The sequence below is a fragment of the Balaenoptera borealis genome (genome assembly GCF_965194805.1).
Source record: "Balaenoptera borealis genome assembly, chromosome: 12".
Lineage (NCBI taxonomy): Eukaryota > Metazoa > Chordata > Mammalia > Artiodactyla > Balaenopteridae > Balaenoptera > Balaenoptera borealis.
The window spans coordinates 79041659-79063371 of NC_138869.1; the positions used below are offsets into that span (position 1 = coordinate 79041659).

Sequence of the window (21713 nt, forward strand, 5' to 3'; positions counted from 1 at the left end):
TAAGGACCATATGAGAATTCTGGGGCTGAGTCGAGCACGGAAAATAGGTGGCAGGGATCAGCCCCCCCCCAACCCCCCCCCACCCCCCCGCCACCAGTTCCACATCCCATCCCCACCTCCATCCCCAGGCCTGTCACTGACAATTGATCAGAACCCTTTCCATCATTGCCCTCCAGGTAGGCATGGCCACCAGTATGTTAGAACTCGCATGAAAGTGACACAGAATCCCTGAACCCTGGAGGGGACTGTGGCAGCTGAGCCCCCTAGGTCTGGGGCCAGGTCCCAGGCCACCATTTACTGGTCTGTAACCTTGAGGAAATCAGTTTGCTTCTTTGGGCTTCAGTTTGTCATCCATAATGTGGGGTCAGTGATACTGTCTCCCTCCCAGGGCTGGGGTGAGGATTTAATGTGAGTAGACTCACCGTAATGTGAGTAGACATCTCCCACGGAGTACAGATCCTCTGCAGGTGGGAACCTTCGAATCTCTTTCCCCTTAGTAAAACCTGTGACACCATGGGATGCTGTGACTACAAAATCACTTGGAGGATTCCTATGCTTGGAGCAAAGACTGGTCTGTTAAGCACCAGCCAGTGATGGTTCCCAGCGCATCCTCAGGGCATTCCTAAACAACGTACCAAGCTTGAAAGACTTTCCCACTGAAGCACCCCAAAGGGCAGAGGGAACTCGGCTCCTTCCCCACTCTGCGCCCCCCCCCGCATCTGCTGACGTAACCCAAAACAACCCCAACTCTTGCCTGGAGAGCATTTTCTTGTCTCCTGTTATACCTTAAAATTAATGTGAATTTTCCTCCATAGTATATCTGCTTTGGTTTTAATATAAAAATAACGTCTTAACTTACTAATATCAGTTCAATGTCCCTTTTTAAAGTCCCTCCCCCAGTTGTTCCCTTCTTGTATTTCATGCCTTCCTATCAGCTAAGCTTGATTGTCTAATATATAACATCTCAACCAGTTCATAAATTTCTGCTTTTAATATAGTCTGAGTTACCATTAGCACAGGCCACAGGAAAATACCAGGCTGTCCCTTCTGCATGCAGGCTTTTTGGAAAGATTTACTTAGGAACAATTTATCATTTAGTTGCAATTTTTAAAATAATCTTAATTGGCCACATATGTTATCGAATAAAAGCCGGTCTTCTAGCCTCTGCCTCTGTCCGCATGGTCCCACCCCACAGTGCGCATGCGCACTGCATGTTGCCAGGATGTCAGAAAATTAATTATGCCACCCTAGGCAGATACCGTCACAGGAAAGCCTCCCCCTGATTTAAGACAAGATTACTGATATTGAAGCTGTTATTTTTAGGAGGGAAAGGCTATTGCTTCTAAACCTCTGTCCCTCTTTTTCCTAGTTCCTCCTGTCTTAATTGTGGCTCTGTGTTTTGGTAGCCATAAGTCATTAGTGGTTTTTAATTTCTCTGAAACTGAAATAAGGTCTGAAAGGGTGGATTTGTCCCTTTTTCCTCCTTTTCTTCCTTCTTTTTTTTCCTGGCTAATCGGAGGAACGCAACCACATCTGAAGCCACTTGGCTCATTATGAATTTCATGGAAACTGATTCTCTGAAAGTGTTTCCATATGTGTGTTCCCAATATATCCCATCCTCTCTAAATGGGAGCACAGACGTGTGCATGGGCTGGAAATGGCTTCAGGATGTGACAGAGCAGTCATATGACCACCGCGGCTCTGTGGGTGGCCCCTTCTGAAAGACACGGTGTCCTGGGTGCTGGCCTCCTTCCTGTGGCGGATCTGGTTTCAAAGACTATCCACCCTTCCTAGCCTTTAAAAAGTTCTTAATCAAGGCCCAGCAAGAAGATCTCTCTCGTTTTTCCTCCGTTTCTTCTCCCCCCTTCACCCTTTGGTTTCTTCCTTCTCTCTTACCCTCCCTCCCCCTGCACACACGAACACACACACACACACACACACACACACACACACACACACACGCACTGCACATCTATGGCCTCCCTCCTTCTCACCAAGAGGAAATGTATTATTCCAACCATATCCTCAAAATTTGGGTGGGTTTAAGGGATGGTTGAAGTTTCTGAAAATTGCCAGGTTGTGCGTTTTTTGCTTTATTTTTATTCTTCCTTTTTCTCTCTCTTTCGTTCAGCATAGCATACTTTCTTAGCCTTGGGATCAGCTGGTCTTTCAGAATTTGTGAGCGTGCAGTGGAAAAGTACAATTCATTACAACACGGAAAATAAATATTTATACTGGATAGTCGAGGCACTTTTCCTCTCTTTTGCAAAACTATGGAGCTTGGTAGTCTGACCTCTCATTATCTTCAAAAAATCGATTTCAAATTCTCATTTTGCTGCTTTCTTCTCCATCAATGTGATCCATTACATTTCTCCCACGTGGGGTATATTTTTCCACCTATTATCTAATGAAATTAAAAGTAAAACTAATTTAGTGATTGATACTTGATCATTTTAGTGTGAGGGGACAAATTCAGGGAAAGTAAGAAAACTGATGTAAAAATCTCTCCAAACCTCAATGTGGAAAATGCAAAGTAATGTTCTGCGTAGAGTCGAAAGTTGATTTTTAGGTAATGTTTACATAGCATTTCTGCTTCTGTCATGTTGCTTGCTTGGGTCTATGCTAGTAACTGATTCGTTTAGTAGATGTTTTGGAAGTACTCGTCTGTTTTCGGTACCATACTGTGAACTAGGTAGGGGTGGTGCTTTTTTTTTTTTTTTTGGCTGCACAGCATGCGGGGTTCTTAGTTCCCTGACCAGGGATCGAACCCGCGCCCCCTGCGGTAAAAGCGAGGAGTCTTAACCACTGGACCGCCAGGGAAGCCCCTACTAGGTAGGATCTCAAAGAAGGGTACATGGTTCTTCTTCTTCATTTGCTTTCCCTTTAGCTGGAAAATGAAAATGCTTCTCTAAAACCAGTGATGATACTTTAAAATGCATGGCGTGGTAAAACTTACATCTGTAAACGTTCCAGGTGTATAGGGTAAAGAAAAGGTGATAGGGATTTGTATACCTGGGAAGTCCTTGTGTAGTGGTGAGCTTTGAAGGCAGTGCTTACGTACCCGGGTCTGGCAGAGAAAAGAGAGGTGGCCGTGAGTCTGGGGATGAGCAAAGCTGTAGTGAGGGTCCTGAGTACCTGTCCCGCCACAAAGAGGAAGGTTCATACCCAGCAGTAGTGGGACGTGACCGTGGAAGAGTAGAACAGAGGGCTCTGACTATGCCAAGAGCCTCACTCTTATTTTCCGCGCCCCCTTTGCAGAGCTGCTCAGTCACGCCTGGTGAAGGGCGGCTGCTGTGACCTGTGCCGGGTCGGGATGACACCCTCTGGTTTCAAGGCTCTGCCCCTGTGTGGCCTGAAAAGGTGGAAGATTTTCCCCTTCTGTGTGTGTTTTCGTAGAACGCAGATCTAAGGAAGCTCGAGGCCGAAGCTCTCCGTTTCCCCGCCGGCACGCACTGTCAGGGATGCAGACAGGGAGTAGTAGCACGCTCGGGCCTGAGGCAGGAGGACCACGTTTTCATCTCGGGATGTCCCGCAGATCCACGTGCCTCCAGGCTGCCATCTCTTCATCTATAAAGGTCATCCGCAATTCTGGATGATGCTGACTTACTGGCTCTATGTACTATCTAGAAATTCAGACAGGAAGCAAGCTTTCCAACCCGCTGCAAATCAACCCCGTGACCTTAGTGGCAGCAGTTACCTTGGGGTCCAGAGGGAGAGGAGCTTGCTGACTCGCCTTCCCGCAGGCTGTACATTTCTGGCCTGGCCCTCTTTCTCCTTCCTCTCTTCTCCCCGTGGCTCCCCAGTGTAGACTTACACACAGATACGGGCTCTCAGGATATTGGGAACAGCACGGTGGCAAAACAGAGGAATCCTTTCACTAGTGGCAACTGCCATTTGCGGGCCCCTGTCTGAAACGTGAGGTCAACGGATGTAACAGTGCTTGGGGAGAGCTTTGAACACCCTTTAAAGAGAGTTTTACGAGGTTTTCTAGGTATGGAATCATATTTGAGTTACATTTTAGGTTGGATGTCAGCATTGCTTAATGTTTATTATAATATCTGTTTTCTTGATGCGTCAAAAATGTACCAGCTGTTGTGCAGAGTTCCTGATCCCCCAGCTAATTTACTTATTTGTTGATTTATCCATCCATTCATACACTTACATTTAAAAAAATTTAAGCTCTTATAATGTAGACGGTTCTGAGGGATATGAAAGGAAAATAAATCATCCTTACCATCCAAAGCTTACTTTGTAGTTGGAGAGCACAGGCTACGGAACAGCTAATAATTCAGTAAAGTAGTGGCTGAGGGCCCGAAAGAGTGACATGGAAAATAAATGCTATTTCGAACAGGAGTGAAATAGGAAATTATATAATAGAGCAGTTGGGAAGGTGGCAGCCAAAATGTAGAAGGGGAAGAAGATTGTTAGAGGAGAGCGGCTCTGTGGAGATCTCGTGTATTATACGTTCCAATAGAAAGGATGCTGCGAGGGGGTTAATAAAAAGTACCCGGACATTATTTGAGATTTGGTGTGGCAACAACTCCTACCATTTAAAAGGCCTCGATGAAGCTTTGAAGTTAACGCCTCATTGCCGAGAAGTATGATGGCTTTTCATTCTGTATATTTTTGCCCTTGCATTAAAAAAGGGCAGAGCACTCTGCGTTTGCCCATCTGTGTTCCACCTGGATTCAAGGCCCCTTGTCCTTTTCTCCGCCCCGACCTGCCCTCCTTGGCTGGGGTGTGTAAATTCCACCGCTGAGAGGGGGTGATACATGGGTACGATGTTTCCTAGCTGACAGCCCAGAATGGCAAGTACCCCAGTCTGCTATTCTTTTCAAACTCCTATTTCCATTCTTTTGAGAGCTCTCCTGGCCCATTTTCAACCAACCATTATGTCTTGACGGTCTACTGAATAAGAAAATGCATGTGAAAGTACTTGGTAAAGGCCTAGAAACATCAAGTATCATTGTTATTAAGCCCCAAAGGGGAAGACGAACAAGGATTAGACTACCACTGCCCTCCGCAGCTCACTCTAGTTAGGAGTCAAGCATGACCCAAGATAACTCTCCTTAGCCATCGGAGTGTGGAAGGCGCTGAGTGGAGGCTTGCAGGCTGCAAGAATAAAAGATCAGAGCTTCTCTTTTATTCTCCCTTATCTTGGTTTCACTCCTTTCCCCTACACTTTCCACTTGCTTGGGAGACCCAAGAGACCTGGTTGGGTAAAGGGAGGCCATTTCCTTTTTCCCCATAGACTTTGGTGGAGAGGAGCAAGAAATTTTTACTTTTAACATCGATTTTATTTTTATTTGAGCTTCACGGGCATTTTATTAATATATTCTTCCCCAGGTACACTAGGTGGTGAAAAACTGCCGCTGCTGCCGTTTCAATGAGCAAGGTTCTTGCAGCTCTATTTATGATAACTACATAAATCTGCAGCTGTCTGACTGGCTAAGGGTGCAGCGAGCAGTGGTGGAATGAAATGCATCTGTAGGGAACCAGCAGGTCCTAAGGGAATCAAGCCCTTGACCTTGGTCTCCTTCACATTATGCCACGAACAACTGAATTAGTTGCTCACTGTTCAGCAGATTAGATCAACAAGTCCCGAAAGAGTTTTTAAATAGTGTCCCAAGGACAGTCGCTCTCATTGGGCAACACATGGGCACCAGAAGAACCTACTTAAATATTTCTAGGCAAATTTATTTCGGCAGATAGGCTTGTAAGACAGCAAATAATATATCTGTGGTTGTGTCCACCGAATTCCTTAAGGGTGACTAAGACTGCAGAGTGGTTAGAGGTCGAAGAGGTCTTGTCTAGCTGTGGTTCTGCCTCTCTGGAGCTCTGTGATTTTTGCAGAGCACATTTTTGGTTCCCTTGTCCACTGAGCTTCCCTATTTGTCAGTGGGTTAGATTAGGATCATCTAAACAGTAAACGAGGGGTTTGGATTTTTTTTTTTCACCAGAGTGTACCCCAAACTAGCAGAGGAGGATAAATGGGTACCTTAGGGAATCTGGGGGCATAGTTTAAAGCTTCACAAGTGCAAAATTTTGTTGAAGTCATTTTTTGTTTGTCTGAAAATTCACCCAAGTGTTGCATTCTACTCCATATCATGTACGCGTTTACTGTACAGCATACCCTTGTCTCCATGCTGGGTAAAAACAAGCCTATCAGGAAGATGCACCATGTTTATCTTGGGCTTCAAGTAACTCCTGGCAATGCTGGCTTTATTTAATCGGTAGGTTGTAATCTGGAGTTTTAAGCTGGCTCTGAGGCTACAAGGCAGATCACTGGGGCCGTTACTGAGCTTTGGCTTTACATTTCTAAAATTAGATTGGGGTAAGAGTACTTTTAGAACTCTCCAGGCTTTCATCCTGATCCTCTTAATAAGTAGATATTATATTTTCTTTACTTTAGTTGATATAATATCTAGGTCTATAGATAGTTGGTAGCTGGACGTAATGTGGCTGGTGACATGGGTATGAATAGTTTAGGACACAAGGTCGAAATAACCTGAGAAGATGGTCTAAAAGAAAAACTGAGTTCTTGTACAGAACGGAGGTTAGAAGTACAGGTATAACCCCATTCAATGAAAGAAAATTTAGTTATATCCTTTGCTTCTGTAATAATTATTATAAATAATCGAAGGTTAGGAAGGGGTTTAAGTTCTTTCTTTCTAAGTTTAGAATTCCTTCATCTCCCCATCTTGATTATTATATAAGAGATCTCACATGACACTGCAGCAAGTTGTTAAAATTTCTTCCTACAGAACACATTGCAGTGTAACACGAAATAACTAAGTAAGTTCCAGAAAATTTTATTTTTTGTAACTTATAAAAATTACCATATAATCCCTTTAAAGTCTTCATGAGCTCTCTTTGCCCAGAAGGAGTTAATCCTCAAGACATGACAGTCTCAAATGACTAGAAGTCATTGGTCAAAATTCTGTAAAGCCAGCGGAAGTGTGTTGCATTGTTTCCTATAAACCACAGCCAGAGCTCATTAATTGAAAAATGAATGTCAATTTGCATTAGCTGGCATTTAGAAACCAAAAAGGTAGAGTGATCCTGGCATGTGATGGATCATAAAAACATCAGACAAGTGGATCAGGTAAAATCGAGAAGTTGGGGGTAGGAGGTGGAGAGAGAAATTCAAAACCACACTGGAGTTTACTGGCAGGGTCCCACATAAAGGGTTTTAATGAGGCTTCTGCATCAACATCAGGGAAACCACCTGGAATTTTAATTATGACGACAGTATATTTTAAGTATAAATACCCACGAGAAGCATTTTTTACATTGATGAGCCTACCTGTGTAAGCTCTGTGCTCCTGTGCGGGGCGGACGCTGATGCTTTAAGGGTGACATCTTTCCATTTGAAATTGCTCACATTATTCTGGTTTCTCTCACGGGCCGAGCATTGAACTTAAAGCGTACAGAGGTGGCCTGCCTATACCCTTTTAACTCTGCCAACTCAAGTTCACCTAGATGCCCTGCAGTGAAAAATCAGGCTGGCCGAGAACATCTGTGGTCTCCGTGCAGGGCCTGTATCGTGTCAGGCACTACAGAAGCACAGGGCAGGGAGATGGCAAATCTCATCTGGCCCCGTTGGCGATTCTGTCCTAATCACTTCTTGTACCTTTTCACACCTGAGCTTGTCAGAATTTCATATTTGGGAGGGGTTAGGGAGAGGCCAGTGGAGGATGGAAAAATTTATAAAAAGCAGAGAGTAACTGCCCAGACTGTGCTAGTTTTGGTTTGTCATCTTGAAAGTGTTTGCTTCTGGTCTTAGAAGCTGCTCACCAGCTTTTTACTCTCTGCTTATGGGCCTGTGGATTCTGGGAAGGTACTGTGAGGGGTGGGACCTTCTCTGCCTCCCCCCCCTCCCTCCCCCCCCCCACCAAGGCAGTTGCTTCTCCTCCTGTCTTGGGATTCACGGTGATAGAACGTTAGAGCCGGAAGGGAACTTAGAGTTCATCCCCTCGTTTTACAGATGATGACACTGCCACCTCTGACTTCTGCCTCTGGCCTTCCACTCTCAGTAAGAAGAGCCAGGCAGGTGAGACTTTTCACAATTGCTGGGCTGGGCTGGGTGGGGCTGTCTGATTGGGACTGTCCGATGAGTGAGAAACACCTTGTTAACGATATATTGCTTTGAAGTAGTCACTTCTCGCTATCAGTGCACACCACGGCACTTGCCCCGAGCGTTTTATAAAGAACACAGGCAGTGTGCATTTTAACAAAAATGAACAACTCTCGATCAGCACCTTGAAAGAAAAATATTGGGATGATTCGTTTAATAAGTATTGTAGTATCCAAGAACGTGGCTAGATAAAATTGAAGCTGAAGAAGTACCTGCTCACTAAGACCTTCAAGAATTACTGAGTGCTTTCCCTCACAGATAAAAGCGGTAGGAAAAGCAAATATATGAGATCCAAAGGATTGGAAGATTTTAGGTGTGAACAAAATCTTAAGAACACTGGTATTATAAAACGGCTTGTCACAATTCTGTCAGTGTTAGAAATTCATAACCCTGTCTTTAAAGATCACAACTATAAGTTTTTGGCATTTCCGAAAACTAATTTCCACATGAAGTAGTTTCTAACTGTGGTTTCATAAGTTAAGTGCGAGAAATACCTATTAAGGAGGCATCCTGTTAGCTTTAGAAGTTAAAGGACTTTACATTTTAGAGGAAAACTGTCTTTGCTTCAGGTTCCCAGTTCAAACTGGCCTGAAGCTAATTCTGTAGGATGTGGTACAGGGGTCCGGAAGGTGGATGGTGAGGTGCCCTCCTGTTTTATCTCCTCTACCAGCGAGCCTTTCCCCAAAGCTGCTGTTGGCACATGGCCTTAATCAGGTCCTACTTCTCCCATCAAGACTTGAAATGCAGTGATTCCCAGGTACCAAGCCTTCCCCCCACTCACTTTCAAAACCTGCTAGTTTATGACCCTTGGGAGAATTTCTAAGGGTCAGACACTCCCTATACACCCCCAGATAAGTAAGATAGTTCCAGAAAACATTGAAATCTAGTTTGATTTTTTTTGAAATCTGTTACCAAGATGAGGAATAAAACAGGATTTCACATTATTTTAAGAGTTGAAGTGATAGGCCCATGCTAGGGTATCTTTTTGACATTCCCTCATTGACGAAGGGGCCCTGCTAAGAGTACCAATAACAAAACGGATCACTTTGGAATTTTCTTTATATTGGGTTGAGAAAAAGAAACGTGTCCGACTTAGTAAAAAGGTCACTTTCAAATATCTGAGGTACAACAAGGAACAAAAAGACAGGGAAAAAAAATCAATGAGGAGTCAGTCTTACAGTCTGGTGAGTGAATCTGTCTGATTAGAGTGTTGGGTTGGTTTACCCACACGACCTAGCACACATTTGGGTTTTTAAAGCCCTTTGGGATTCTCTGGGGGTGAAGAACTTGAGGCTAAATGCCGCTAAGCCTGTAAAGTGAAAAAACAAACAAACAGAAAAACCCCAGAAGTCTGTGTAGTGACCGGTGCATTTGAAAGTCTGTTTGTGGCTTGCTGTTCCTTTGGGGGAAAGCTAAAGTTTTCTTTTTCTTTTTCTTGTAAAAAAATAAATTCTTTCATGATTTTAACTGCTATTTACAGATGTTTCCTCCCCCCCCCCCCCCCATCTTCTGTTGTAATTTTTAGGTGCTTCAGAACTGGGCCCTTTTTCAGACCCCAGGCAGTTCTCAAGCATTTCATCCCTCACTGAGAGCCGCTTCTCGAACCCACGAATGCACTACCCAGCCACCTTTACTTACACCCCGCCAGTCACCTCAGGCATGTCCCTCGGTATGTCCGCCACCACTCACTACCACACCTACCTGCCACCACCCTACCCCGGCTCCTCCCAAAGCCAGAGCGGACCCTTCCAGACCAGCAGCACTCCATATCTCTACTATGGCACCTCGTCAGGATCCTATCAGTTCCCCGTGGTGCCCGGGGGGGACCGGTCTCCTTCCAGAATGCTACCGCCGTGCACCACCACCTCGAACGGCAGCACGCTCTTAAACCCAAACCTGCCTAACCAGAGCGATGGCGTTGACGCCGACGGAAGCCACAGCAGTTCCCCCACCGTTTTGAATTCTAGTGGCAGAATGGATGAATCTGTTTGGCGGCCCTATTGAAACTTCCTCAGCAGTGGCCCAGCGGTCTCTGGGAGCCACGTCCCAAATGTATCGACATATACATGTATAGAGAGTGCATATATATGTATATCAACTAGCCTATCTACAAAGTGCCTATTTTTTAGAAGGTTTTTTTTTTTTGGCATTCACTCACTCTGTCATGATCTTGCAACCCTCAGAGGGTAGCTCTTGAGAAGCAAGAGGCCCGAGAGAGACAATCCTAATCAGATTTCAGATCATTCTCTATTTAAACATGTGCCTTTGCGAGCAAACAAAGGAGAAAAGGTACTTCTGTTGCTGTGGTCATTTGGTCTGTTATCCTCAGTAACCTGTTCAGATGCCAGTTCAGAGAGGGGGACTCCCAAGTTCAGGAGGAAGAGCAGAGACGCTTGTCCCCTGTGCTTTGACACCACACACCCCCGCGGTGCCGCTGTGTGTGGACCAGTGCCCTCGGCAGACCCGCTGACACAGCCGGGCCAGGTGCCCATGAAGGGAAGAGGGGCAGAAAGAACGCTTCCATCCCCGTGCCATCCATTCAGAGTAACTGTTCCAAACGTTGGCTTTCACACTTGCTGCAAGTACTCATTTGAACTGTTTGGTTCAGTTGTTTTTTATTTTAATTTTTTCCTACTTTAAGAAAGTGACTTCAGAAAGTACCGATCAGGATAGATTACTTTATTTTACCTTTTTATACTTTTTTTTTTTTTCCTTTTCCCATTTAACCAAAAAGAAATCCGATCCCGGACTGCCCCCTTCCCACCTAACCCCTTCTTCTTTTATGCAAAACTGAAAATGGCAATACCTTATTATAGCCGTAATGGTAGAGATAGTGTTTGCGTTTGGCTGTGTGTTATTTGTCTTCTTTTTTTTTTTTAAATTATGAATATGTGTAAAATCTGAGGTAACTTGCTAACGTGAATGGTCATATAACTTTAAAGATATATTTATAATTATTTAATGACATTTGGACCCTTGAAACATTTCTTAGTGTATTGATATGTTGACTTCGGTCTCTAAAAGTGCTCTTTATTAAATAACAAATTTCTTCAGTGGGCTAGAGCCATATCTGAAATATTGCTAAGCAATTTCAGTTCATCCAGACACAATGTGATTTTAAAAAATACTTCCATCTCCAAATATTTTAGATGTAGCTTGTTTTTGTGATGTATGAAGGAAATGTTATGTTTAGTTCTTTTCAGATCTTTGATTGCCTCTAACACAGCTTTGCCTTTTAAAAAGCAATAATCAGAGATTTAAAAAAAGCAACCCTTAGTCCTTTATCACTTACGTTGCGCTTTGTCGGCATGAAATGCTGGAGTGATGTGGTTTCCTAATTTCTTTGAAATAATGATGACTCTTGTCATATTAAAAAGACAAGCACAAGTGAATCCTTGAACTGCAGAACAATGTTCTGTGGTTTCATAGTTAAAGCAAAACTCGACATCACCAGTGAAGACGTAGTCAGCTTAAAGCCACACATGTGGCTGAAGGATCAGTCGTGATACACACGGTACAGGAAAGCAAAACTGCCCCAGGGAGCGTTACCCAAAACGCCTTACCAAACAGTAAGTCAGGGGAACCCAAATCTGCCTTAGCCCGGGGCCCACTGGCAGCTTCCCACAGAATTTGCATTTAAAGGAGCAGAGTTAAGTCCTTGTCTTCCGGGAGCAGGGTCGTCTGAAGGAGCAGGCAGGTTCCAGCAGGCAGCTGATCTGAGAACATACAGGCAGTGGGGACCCAGAATACAGCCTCTGATATTCATATTTCTCACCATGGGGGGGCGAAGGGAAGGCAAAGCTAGGTGGAATTTGGTGTCTACTACTGCGTATGAATTTGAGCCGAAGCCCTCCTGTCGGATGCACTTTGACCACTCCTGGCGGCCACGTGGCAGATTCTCAAGTGTGGATCCTTGATCCAAGCCAGGACCACTTCACGACCCCACCAGGCAGATCCCCACCCATCTCCCCCACAGGTCAGGGCCCTTTCATTTAAAGCTTGTGCCCGCCCCCAGGCAGAACCTTATAGAGATATGCCTCCAGCCCCAGAGGCCCCTTGCTCCCCCGTCATCCATCGTCCAGCCCACCTCATAGAGCACCAAGCATCTTGGGACGGCTCGTGGGGCATTGGACCTGTGCTCCTCGCCTGGGAATTCACCCTGACTCCTCCTAATAAAGATCGAGGGGAAAACCAAGCCCAACCAAAACAAAACACTTTGCCTTCTAAAGGTTGTATACCAAGTATGCTTAGATAAATAAGCCACTTTTCTATTACTGAAGATGGAAGTAGTAATTGATACTATTTATTATTTGTGTGTGGTAGCTTGAAGCAAGCCACTGTCCATTTATTTGTAAGTGTAAAATATGTGTGTTTGTTTCAGTAGCACTTAAAAAAGCCAGTGTCTGGTTACACATTTCAATCTTAATTAATTGACAGAAAAAATGTTACTGCCAGTGCCAGCTGTACCCTATTTAATAAAAAAGGTACTATATCTGTACATTCTTTTTTAATGTTGAAAGGGCTTTTTTAAGTTTACAGTACACATACTAAGTGACTTGAGGGATGCTTTTGTGTTGAAATGTTAGTATAGTGGCTGCAGGCAGCAACCCAGAAACACTTTAAAAGTTTTCTTTTTTTTCCTTGGGAAAAATTCAAGCACTTCTTCCTTCTCCCCTCACTCAAACCATTCCAATGGGGTAATTTACATTTCTTAGATCAAATTCAGCCCTTTTTTAGCCCGGGGGTTAAATTTTTCTATCTTTTTTTTTTTTTTTTTTTTTTAACCAAATCCTTAATTTGCACTGGGTCACGTGTATGATTTGTGATTTCAAGACCAAAGCAAAGCCTTACTGCTACTGTGGAACCATGAACTAGCCAGCACTCTACTTCCTTCAGATTAAAAAGGCATGGTTTACAGTGTGACCAATACAGCCACTTTTTTAACCTGTTCTAACCTATGTCAGAGTTCCAGAACAGGTACCGAAGCTTTAGTTTTTTTTTTGTGAAATGACATCCAGGTTGGAACTGAAAGACTCAACAGTATCAGCTGTGTTTCGCTCTTCAGGCCGTCTTACCCCCACCAGGGCCTTTTAAAAGTGAGCAGAGAACTGTACACCATTGGGGCCCGTCCATTGCAGATTCAGAGGGGAAGAGATGTGTGTGCTGGCTGAAAGAGTTCCCTCCATTCCCAGGAAAGGGACTGACTCAGAGTCTAGGTGAATACATGGAAACACAAAGCATTAGCAAAAACAATAATTATACCTATGACATTCGAAAGAACCATAATAAATAAAATAAATAAAAGACGACTCTTCCAAACCTTGAATTTGTTGTTCTTAAAAAGATAACACATTTGAAACATATTTTCTATGTGAGAATTTTTTAGATGTTTGTTTACTTCATGTTTACAAATAACTGTTTGCTTCTTCATGCAGTACTTTGGAGTATATCAGCCAAAACCATAACTTACAGTAATTTCTTAGGTATTTTGAATAAAATTCCATTTTTTTTGGATATGCTTTACCATTCTTAGATTTCTGTGGAACAAAAATATTTGTAGCATTTTGTGTAAATACAAGCTTTTCATTTTTATTTTTTTCCAGTCGCTGTTGCCCAAGATTTGCTTTCCGTGCACATATTGTACAAATTCTGCTTTGTGCCACAGGTCATGATTGTGGATGAGTTTACTCTTAACTTCAAAGGGACTATTTGTATTGTATGTTGCAACTGTAAATTGAATTATTTGGCATTTTTCTCATGATTGTAATATTAATTTGAAGTTTGAATTTAATTTTCAATAAAATGGCTTTTTTGGTTTTGTTATGTGTGTACACTGGGTCTTTTCTCATCCGCGGTTTCTTCTCTAGTCTGACGCCTACTCCTGCCTACACCTGGGCACTTATTGGTCGTAGGACTTGCCAGGGCTGGATGAGAGCAGAGATCCTATGTTACTGGTGAGAGGAAAACCGTCTTGGTAAGCGCTGGGTTCTTGTTTTGTCCTGCCCCTAGAGAGGGGTGGGTGAAGAATCTAGCAGTGTGCTCACTTCCTTATCAGCCTGTTGTCTGAAGGAAGGAGTGCTCACCCCATCCTTGGGTAAAGCCCCTTATTCCAACCAGGGGACGAGTCAGGGTAGAAAGACAGCAGCCTCGATGGTTCCATGATGCGAATCTCTGGGCACATGAACGGGGCCGACAAGTGAACCCTTGACTGTAGTCACAAGAGCTCAAGCAGCCCAGCCGTAGGGGGTAGTCTGTTTTCCTTCTGACATCTCTTTTGGGTTCTTAAACAGAAAGTCAACCAAAGACAAGGAAACGGAGTGAAAACGGACCTTGGCCTGGAGAGCTCTAGCCTCAGAAAAATTCTACTACTAGTGAGGTTAACTCTAGTTTGGAGACGTTTTTTCTGGGCCACTGTTTATTTTTGGTAAGTCCCTCCCCTGCGAGAAGGTCGAGGGCCTGGGGTAGAGCGGTTGCTTTCTTTCCGTCCCGTCCCGTGCTGTCCGTATGCCTTGGCTTATCACAGTTCTAGAGAGGGACGGGGAAACCTCGGTGCCGACAAGCGCAGTCACTGGCGGGGGGGGGGGGGGGCCCCACATCACGCTAGGAGTTAGAGGCTGCCTTTTAGATCTGCTCATTCTTACCCCTTTGGCACTGTTTTCTGAGAGATCTTGGAAACAGCTCATTTCTAAGCCTGGGAGACATCCTAAAAGCACTTGGGTGAACTTAGGCCAGGGAACTTGTTTGCAACTCTTTGAGGATGTATATTTATTTATCCTTTTAAATTAAACATCTGTGTGGCTTTAAAAGGCACTGCACGGGAGGTGGGCATGGTGGCCTTCTCGGCCTCTCCAGCTTTATCCCGCAGCAGCAAATCACTCTCCTCCTCGGGGTCTCAGTTTCTTGGTTTACGGAAAGGCACTGGGCTAGACCTTGGCGCTACTGACGTTTCAGGCTGGATAATTCTTCGGCGTGTGTGCAGGGAGGACTGTCCTGTGCATTGGAGGGTGTTTAGCAGCGTGCCTGGCTTCTACCTGCTACATGCCTGTAGCGTCTGCCCAGTCGCGACAATGAAAAATGTCTCCAGACGTTGCCAGGGGCTTTCTGCACAGAGCTGGTGCGAGAATACGTTGCTCATTGAAACAGGACGGCCAGATAGGAGACTGAGGGACTTCCCGGGGCTGAATGCCCATCTGCCTGCCCCGTCCTTCCACCTGATGGCACCCTGAGGGCTGTATGTGTTGGGACAGAGGCTCCTGACTCTCCAGTCTGCACTTCCTCCATCTTCCCCGCTTCACGGGCCCTGCAGCCAGCGAACAGCACGGCTGTGGGGCTTTGCTAGGCCTGGCCGGCTGGGCTGTATTTATCATGGCCGCTTCTGTTTCTCACTGGAAACGACAGGCGGAAGAAGAAAGCAATTTCTCCAGTGTTTTTGACCCTTTGTGCCCCCTGCCCCACAAATATTTAATCATCAGACATTTCTTGGAGAGTGGGTGTTTCCTGTTAACTCGATCCCGGCCGAGATCTGGCCCCATAAACACCTCAGCTCTCTGTCGCAGAGTTTATTTGGCTGGGAAATGGGTATTGCCGTGTAAACAGGAAGCCCCCTGAAGTTATTATCTACAGATGCGGTTGAAGAGCCACATGTTTATGTTTATGGGATTTGAGAACAGTCTGAAAAGGCCAGGGAGGAGGTAGAGGAAGCCCTTGTTCACAGGGAGGGCAGGGCCCACAGATCTGCACGTGTTGATTTTTCATCCCCTCTGGAAGCGGGTGGTTCATTGCACTGACCCAGCCAAGAGCCAGGGTGCAAATGCAGGTACCGGCTGGTCTGATGTAAGCAAACAACCCTACCTAGATGATCAGGTTAACAGTGGGCAATCCAGTTTCAATCTCTGACCCAATCACTTAAAGCCATTTTAGAGACCTGTCCTAGGAAACAGGATTTTTTTGGTGGTGGGGGGGGGAGGGGAGGGGCGGGTGGTATGATAAGATCGCTATCTTACAGGCTCTAAGTTTTTCTGGGGACAACTGACTTCCTCCGTTTCAGTGAGCGCGGGCCAGCTCTCCTGTGAGACCCCAGGCAAACACACGCATTTGCTCCTCGAATCGGGTCCGAAGGGCTCGGGAAGGATCCTTCGAAGGATGCCTGAGCTGTCCGGGTGTTGGTGCAGAGGACATGTGGGTGACAGCTGGTTGCTCACTGGTGCTGGGGGCACCGGGCTACTCCAATCCCTGCTCCACCACCTCTGCTCTTCCTTCCTGGGCTCTCTCCTTGGGTCTGCAGAAGATGCTTAAGTAAGGCCAGCTAGTAACCAATACATGGATGGCTCTCATTTAAATTATGAGCTCTGAGCAAAGGCGAGGGCATCTCCCTCCTCCTCCAGCTTCTGTGTGGCTCCCTTGGGGCTTCACAGCATTCAGTCGGGAGGCCTTGGAAATGACATTTTTTAAAAAGTAATTCATCAAAATTTGGCAAAGGATCCACTGAAGATGTAAAGGGCAGTATACTAAGGGGCGTTTGTGTGTGTGTGTGTGTGTGTGTGTGTGTGTGTGTATGTGTGTGTGTGTGATGGGTGCACGCACACCTGAAGGGAGGGAGGCGGGGAGGGAGGAGGGTGGAGGGATGGGAAGAGGTGCCAGAGCAACCTTCAGGGAAAGACGAAGCTCAGCACACACACAGATACCCCTTGACACAGCATTTATTTGCCTCAAATTCTGCAAAAAAACACACCATCCCACAAGCAATTACTCTTCTTCAAATAGGTTATTTAGAAGGGACAGGGGACACTGGATGCCTCCCTGAGATGTCAGGAGCACGGTGACATGAACATCTAAGAAGGGTTATTATTCATTTTTGTAACGCATTTATTCACAAGCGTTTTGTGATTCAACCGGCCCTGCTGTCCTGGACGGACATGCTCAACCAGTTGGAAAGCAGAAGGATCAAGTTTCTGGAAACTCACTGAACTTTTACTAAAATTTATTTTAATTTCATTTGCTTATTATCTTGTTGCAATGATGTCTGACCGCTCAGTGGGGTTTTCTGGAAAACCTGCTTTATGTTTTAGCATTGCAAAGGTAGCTCACGTCATGATTGCTGTCTTTTTGTCCCAGGTCTTTCTGTGCCACTCCACAGCCGATAGGATGGAAAGAATCCCACCCCTGCCCCCCACCCCCCAACCTGTCATCCTTATGGAGAAACCAAGACCATCTAGCAAAATGCTAAAAAAATAGGAGTGGGGAGGGATGGGGATGAGCAAAAGTTCTTCCACACAAGCCCTTCAAGAACTAGTTTTGTCTTCACAACACTAAATGAGACCAGAACACAAAATTGCAACGAGGTCTCAGGTGGCCCTGTACTCCTTCTGCCTTGGGACATTTCTACTGGAGAACCCAAAGTACCAGAGGTAGCCCAGATGCGGGGATGGAAGGAAGATAGAGTGGGGTCAGTGGAGTTAGGAGATACAGGATACAGTGGCAGAGCTGAAGGGGGTCTTTGAGAGCTGAGGGTACCAGGAACTCCCAAAATGCAATCGGATGATGGATTGATGTAAATGTGCAAATGTCTTATTTAAAAACAGCAAAAGCAAACACACAAAACCGCATGACATGTGTAATCGCGGGAGCCTTAATACAACGGTTTTATGATTTAAATCTCCTTGGACATCCTTTCCTTCCTAAATTAGGTCATTTATTTTTTTTTATAACTGCATCCATCTCTGACAGTGTAACAACTCTGGCCAGTTTCACTTTCTGTTTCTCTGTGAGTTTCTCTCTATTCTTCTGCCCTGAAACGAGAGGAGCCTTTTGTGAGAATCATGACATATTCCAGCAATGTCTTAGCCCGATTCTGTTTTTCTCTAACAGTCATTTAGTATTGAAATCTTGAAAATCACGATGACCTTTCTCCTTTTAGCAGTGTGCTCAGGGAGTCTTTCTGGGTGTGGATTTGGGGGCATAGAAAATCTGACTCCTTATCAAGATCTTATTAGTGGTTTTACAGATGAGAAATGCAGAGATAATTACTGAATGTACTTCTCCACCACAACTTCTGGGACACACTGGGAACTCAGATTGTGCAGGGAGAGACCGATGGGCCAAATTTCTATTCTTCCCGGGTATCAGAGGGAGAGAAGGATCCAGGAGGGAAGAAAGGGCGGAACTTTAGCAAGGAGTTAAGTGGTTAATGGGAACTCAGTTTTTTTTTTTTTATTGGCTAATAAAACCTCTCAGGGTTTTTCATATTATACGGTTCCTTCAGGCTCCTAGCCCAATGCTTAAAAAAAAGCAAAAGACAAAAACAACAACAAAAAAGCTGGAGCCTGAATACCGATGCAGCCCCAGTCTTGTTTACTTTTTCATTTCCGCAGTTGTAAAAAAAAAAAAAAAAAAAAAATTTCCTCTGGTAGTTCAACTTTATCACACAGCAGGAGCGGGTCAGTGTTTGAACAACTCCAGTGATTCCTGCCTCCCAGTGAAAGGAAAAAGTACACTCCATCTCTCTGTTTCAGAAAGAGGAGACCACGATGCAAATGACAGATGCATTGGGAAATTTTAAAATGAAAGCCTGGGTGGGGAGGTGGGGTGGGGAGAAGGGAGAGCAGATATTGAACCGAAACCCATCTTTGGAATCCTGAATGCAAATATCTCTGTCCTTTTCTTGCCAGTGGTGCTGTTCTCCCAACGGAGCAGGATGTTCTTGTTTTTAATAATAGCCAGACCAGATGCTAAATTCTCCTCGGCAACATGCTGGAGAAGTGAGAAGGCAAACAGCTGATTCCTGTTAAGATGAACACCAGGAGAATAAGCCAGAAAGTATGAGAATTCTCTGGAGGTTTTTGCTTTGTAAACCCCCGTTTGGCAGGAAGATCACAGAATCCTAGCTTAAAACACAGTCTGTCCTCCTGCACCCGTGCCTCCTTCATGCTGCTTGCTGGGGGCCTCTGAGTCTGCTGCCTGCTGTCCATTCAGCTCTTTCCTGAGTTATCCAGAGGACCGGCTCCCAGGTGCCCCAGGAGGGAATAGTCGGAAGCCCCGAGCCCTATGGTTTCACCGACTATAAAAAAATACTCATCAATAGGAGGGATTTTTTTACTTGCTCCTTGCCATAGAAAATAGTGAAATCCTGAACCCAAGCCAATAATTTTAAAATGGCATCTTTGTTCCATCTTTTTCACTCCCTTCTTCCCCCTGTCAGAGTCCATCAAATCTCGCAGTTCTTATTTTGTTTTAGAATACGCCACACATGTAAGACGCTGCTTTCTTCTTTCCCAGGGAGCTGCCAGAGCCGCTGTGGGGCTCTGTGGGGCAAGGCTGCACACTGCTGCTGGCTTATGCCACCCAGAAGTTGCTTCCCAGAGAGTAGGGGTGCCTGGTACTCCCTGACTGTCTCTCCTTGGGGCTTGCAGGAGTGAGAGAAGGAAGGGACGTTAGGAGCAGGTAGAGAGGCTCGTACCGGTAATCAGGTCCAAAAAGTCCTCCTTATGGCCTTTCTTCTTCCCATCATCCTCCTAAACCCTGGTCCTTCCTTTTCCTGCTTGCCGCTCCCTCCCCTGCAATGCACAAAGGACACCCCAGCAACTATTTTCTCACAATTTTCGTCCTCTGTAGCTGTCCTTGAAGTTTGCTTGGCCCTCATCTCACTAATACGAACATCCCGGGGAGAAAGGAGTGGAGACAGAAGATGATTTACCTCCTTCCCCTCTTGGGATGGCACTGATGGCCATTGTTTTAATTTCCTCTTGGGGAAAAGTTGTATTTGGTACTGGTAATGTGATCAAATAATAATAATAATAATACTTAACACCATTTAATTTTCATGGCCCACTGGACTATGCCCTTGGCACCTGGCTGAATGTTTCACGTGACTTATCTCAATCTTCTCAGCAACCTATGAAGAAGGTAGTATTGGTTTTATCCCCATTTTACTGATGAAGAAACTGAGGCTCAGACTTGCCCAAGTTACACAGCCATTAAGACTCAAGCCTAGATCTGCCTGATTCCAGAGACTATATTCCTAAGCTAAAACTTTAGACACAATCTCCTTTATCATCTGTATAATGGAGAAAGTAAATGAGTTAATGAGATATGAGGAAGCCTAGCAAAGTGTCCACAGCATAGTAAGTATAAAATTGATGGGACCTATTATCGTTACTCATAATAACTAAGATGATTCTCTTAAAATGAGTCAATAAGGTTTCCAAATAGTTTGAATCACAATAGAGCTGGAGCCCCAAGTGGAATGCTTTTTAAAAAATATTCTTTTAACATTTAAAAAAATGTTGCTCTTTGAAAGTAATATTTTTCTACATATTTTATAAACTAATTTTCTACCGAACGTCATGGCTAAGTTTGGCAATTGGTTTACCATGGGTTCTTCCCTGTAGGAACTCAGAGACATCACATCACATAAACTATAAACTTAAAACACACAGGCACATTCAGAACAGAAATGTTGACCCTACCCCAACCTCAGTCCCCAGTCCGTAATCTCTTCCAAGTTTTTCCATTTAGGTGTGTTGAGTTTCATGTTAATTTTGTTACTGCAAAAGGTATTAATGAACCTAATTTGGCAGCATTGACCTCATCTTAGAAGAGAAAGGCCCAAGCCAAGAAATTCCTGTCAACTTCAGCTCTTTCGTTTCCAAGAGTGGCTCTGGGATCCTTCTTACCACCTGATGAAGGGGCAGCACCCAGGTCCCGCATTTCTGAAGTGCATCACTAAGAGGCAGTGCTGTGTACTGGAGAGAGCTGATCCTGGAGGCCCCAGGCCTGAGATGGGATACCTGGTGTGTGCACGGCGTTGTGTACTTGTGCAGCGGCCTGGAGGAGCCTGGGAATGGGGCGCCGGTGTTCTCTGCCCTAAATCATTTAAATCTCTTTAACTGAACAAGTAGGCTTCTCTCCAACTGTTTTAAAGCATTTTATAGACTATTTCCTTACGTCTACTTTATATGGAATTAATATCCCATCTTCCTGAAATCCCAAGAGAACAGAAATGACCTCTCTCCCTCTCACTCTCTCTGCCTTCTTTTCTTTCTTCTTTCTGAAAATATTTATTGAACACCTACTCTAGGCAGAGCAGTATGGTGGAAGGCTTAAAAAAGCACCATTACAAAGCACCTTGGAAAGCGTCTCTATTCAACTTAATCCATCCCAATAAGAGGTGTTTGTCATGCCATTCTTTATTTAAGCGAATTCATGAATGTTTCAGGTTGCCCAAAACAGAGATTAAAAAGTTAGTGATTAGTTTCTAGAGACAATTTGGATAGTTTTGATTTCTGCTTATAGCCAATTTCATTTTCTATTTTTCATTTCCTGAAACACTCAAGTATTTGTGAGATACTTGGCATCTATATTTAGTCATACAAGCCTTTCATTTCTACCACAGTATACGGGAGGCTTGGTGTTGAAAAAGTGGATGATTTTCATATAATCAAAGGGGGAAAGCTGGTCTTCTATTTTCTCTTTCTTGTTGTCACAGTCATGCAGCCAACTCTGCATTAAGGGGTTGAGTGGTATATTGAAAGAGGGAAGCAGAGGGAATTCCCTGGCGGTCCAGTGGTTAGGACTCCGC

General features: G+C 44.7%; 1 protein-coding gene across 4 annotated transcripts in view; it reads left to right on the plus strand.

Annotated features, from left to right (window-relative positions):
- Positions 1-13960, plus strand: part of RUNX2 (RUNX family transcription factor 2) — a 224374-nt gene extending 210414 nt beyond the window's left edge. For 2 of the 4 annotated variants that reach the window (XM_082347620.1, XM_082347623.1), the window contains 2 exons: positions 7988-8053; positions 9663-13960. In XM_082347620.1, coding sequence (XP_082203746.1) covers positions 7988-8053; positions 9663-10141 — 545 coding nt within the window. In that variant the 3' untranslated portion in view covers positions 10142-13960. Of the gene's footprint in view, positions 1-3396; positions 7871-7987; positions 8054-9662 lie in introns of those variants that run through there. The other 2 variants (XM_082347622.1, XM_082347621.1) reach the window with 2 other exon arrangements.
- The last annotated feature ends 7753 nt before the right edge of the window (positions 13961-21713 follow it).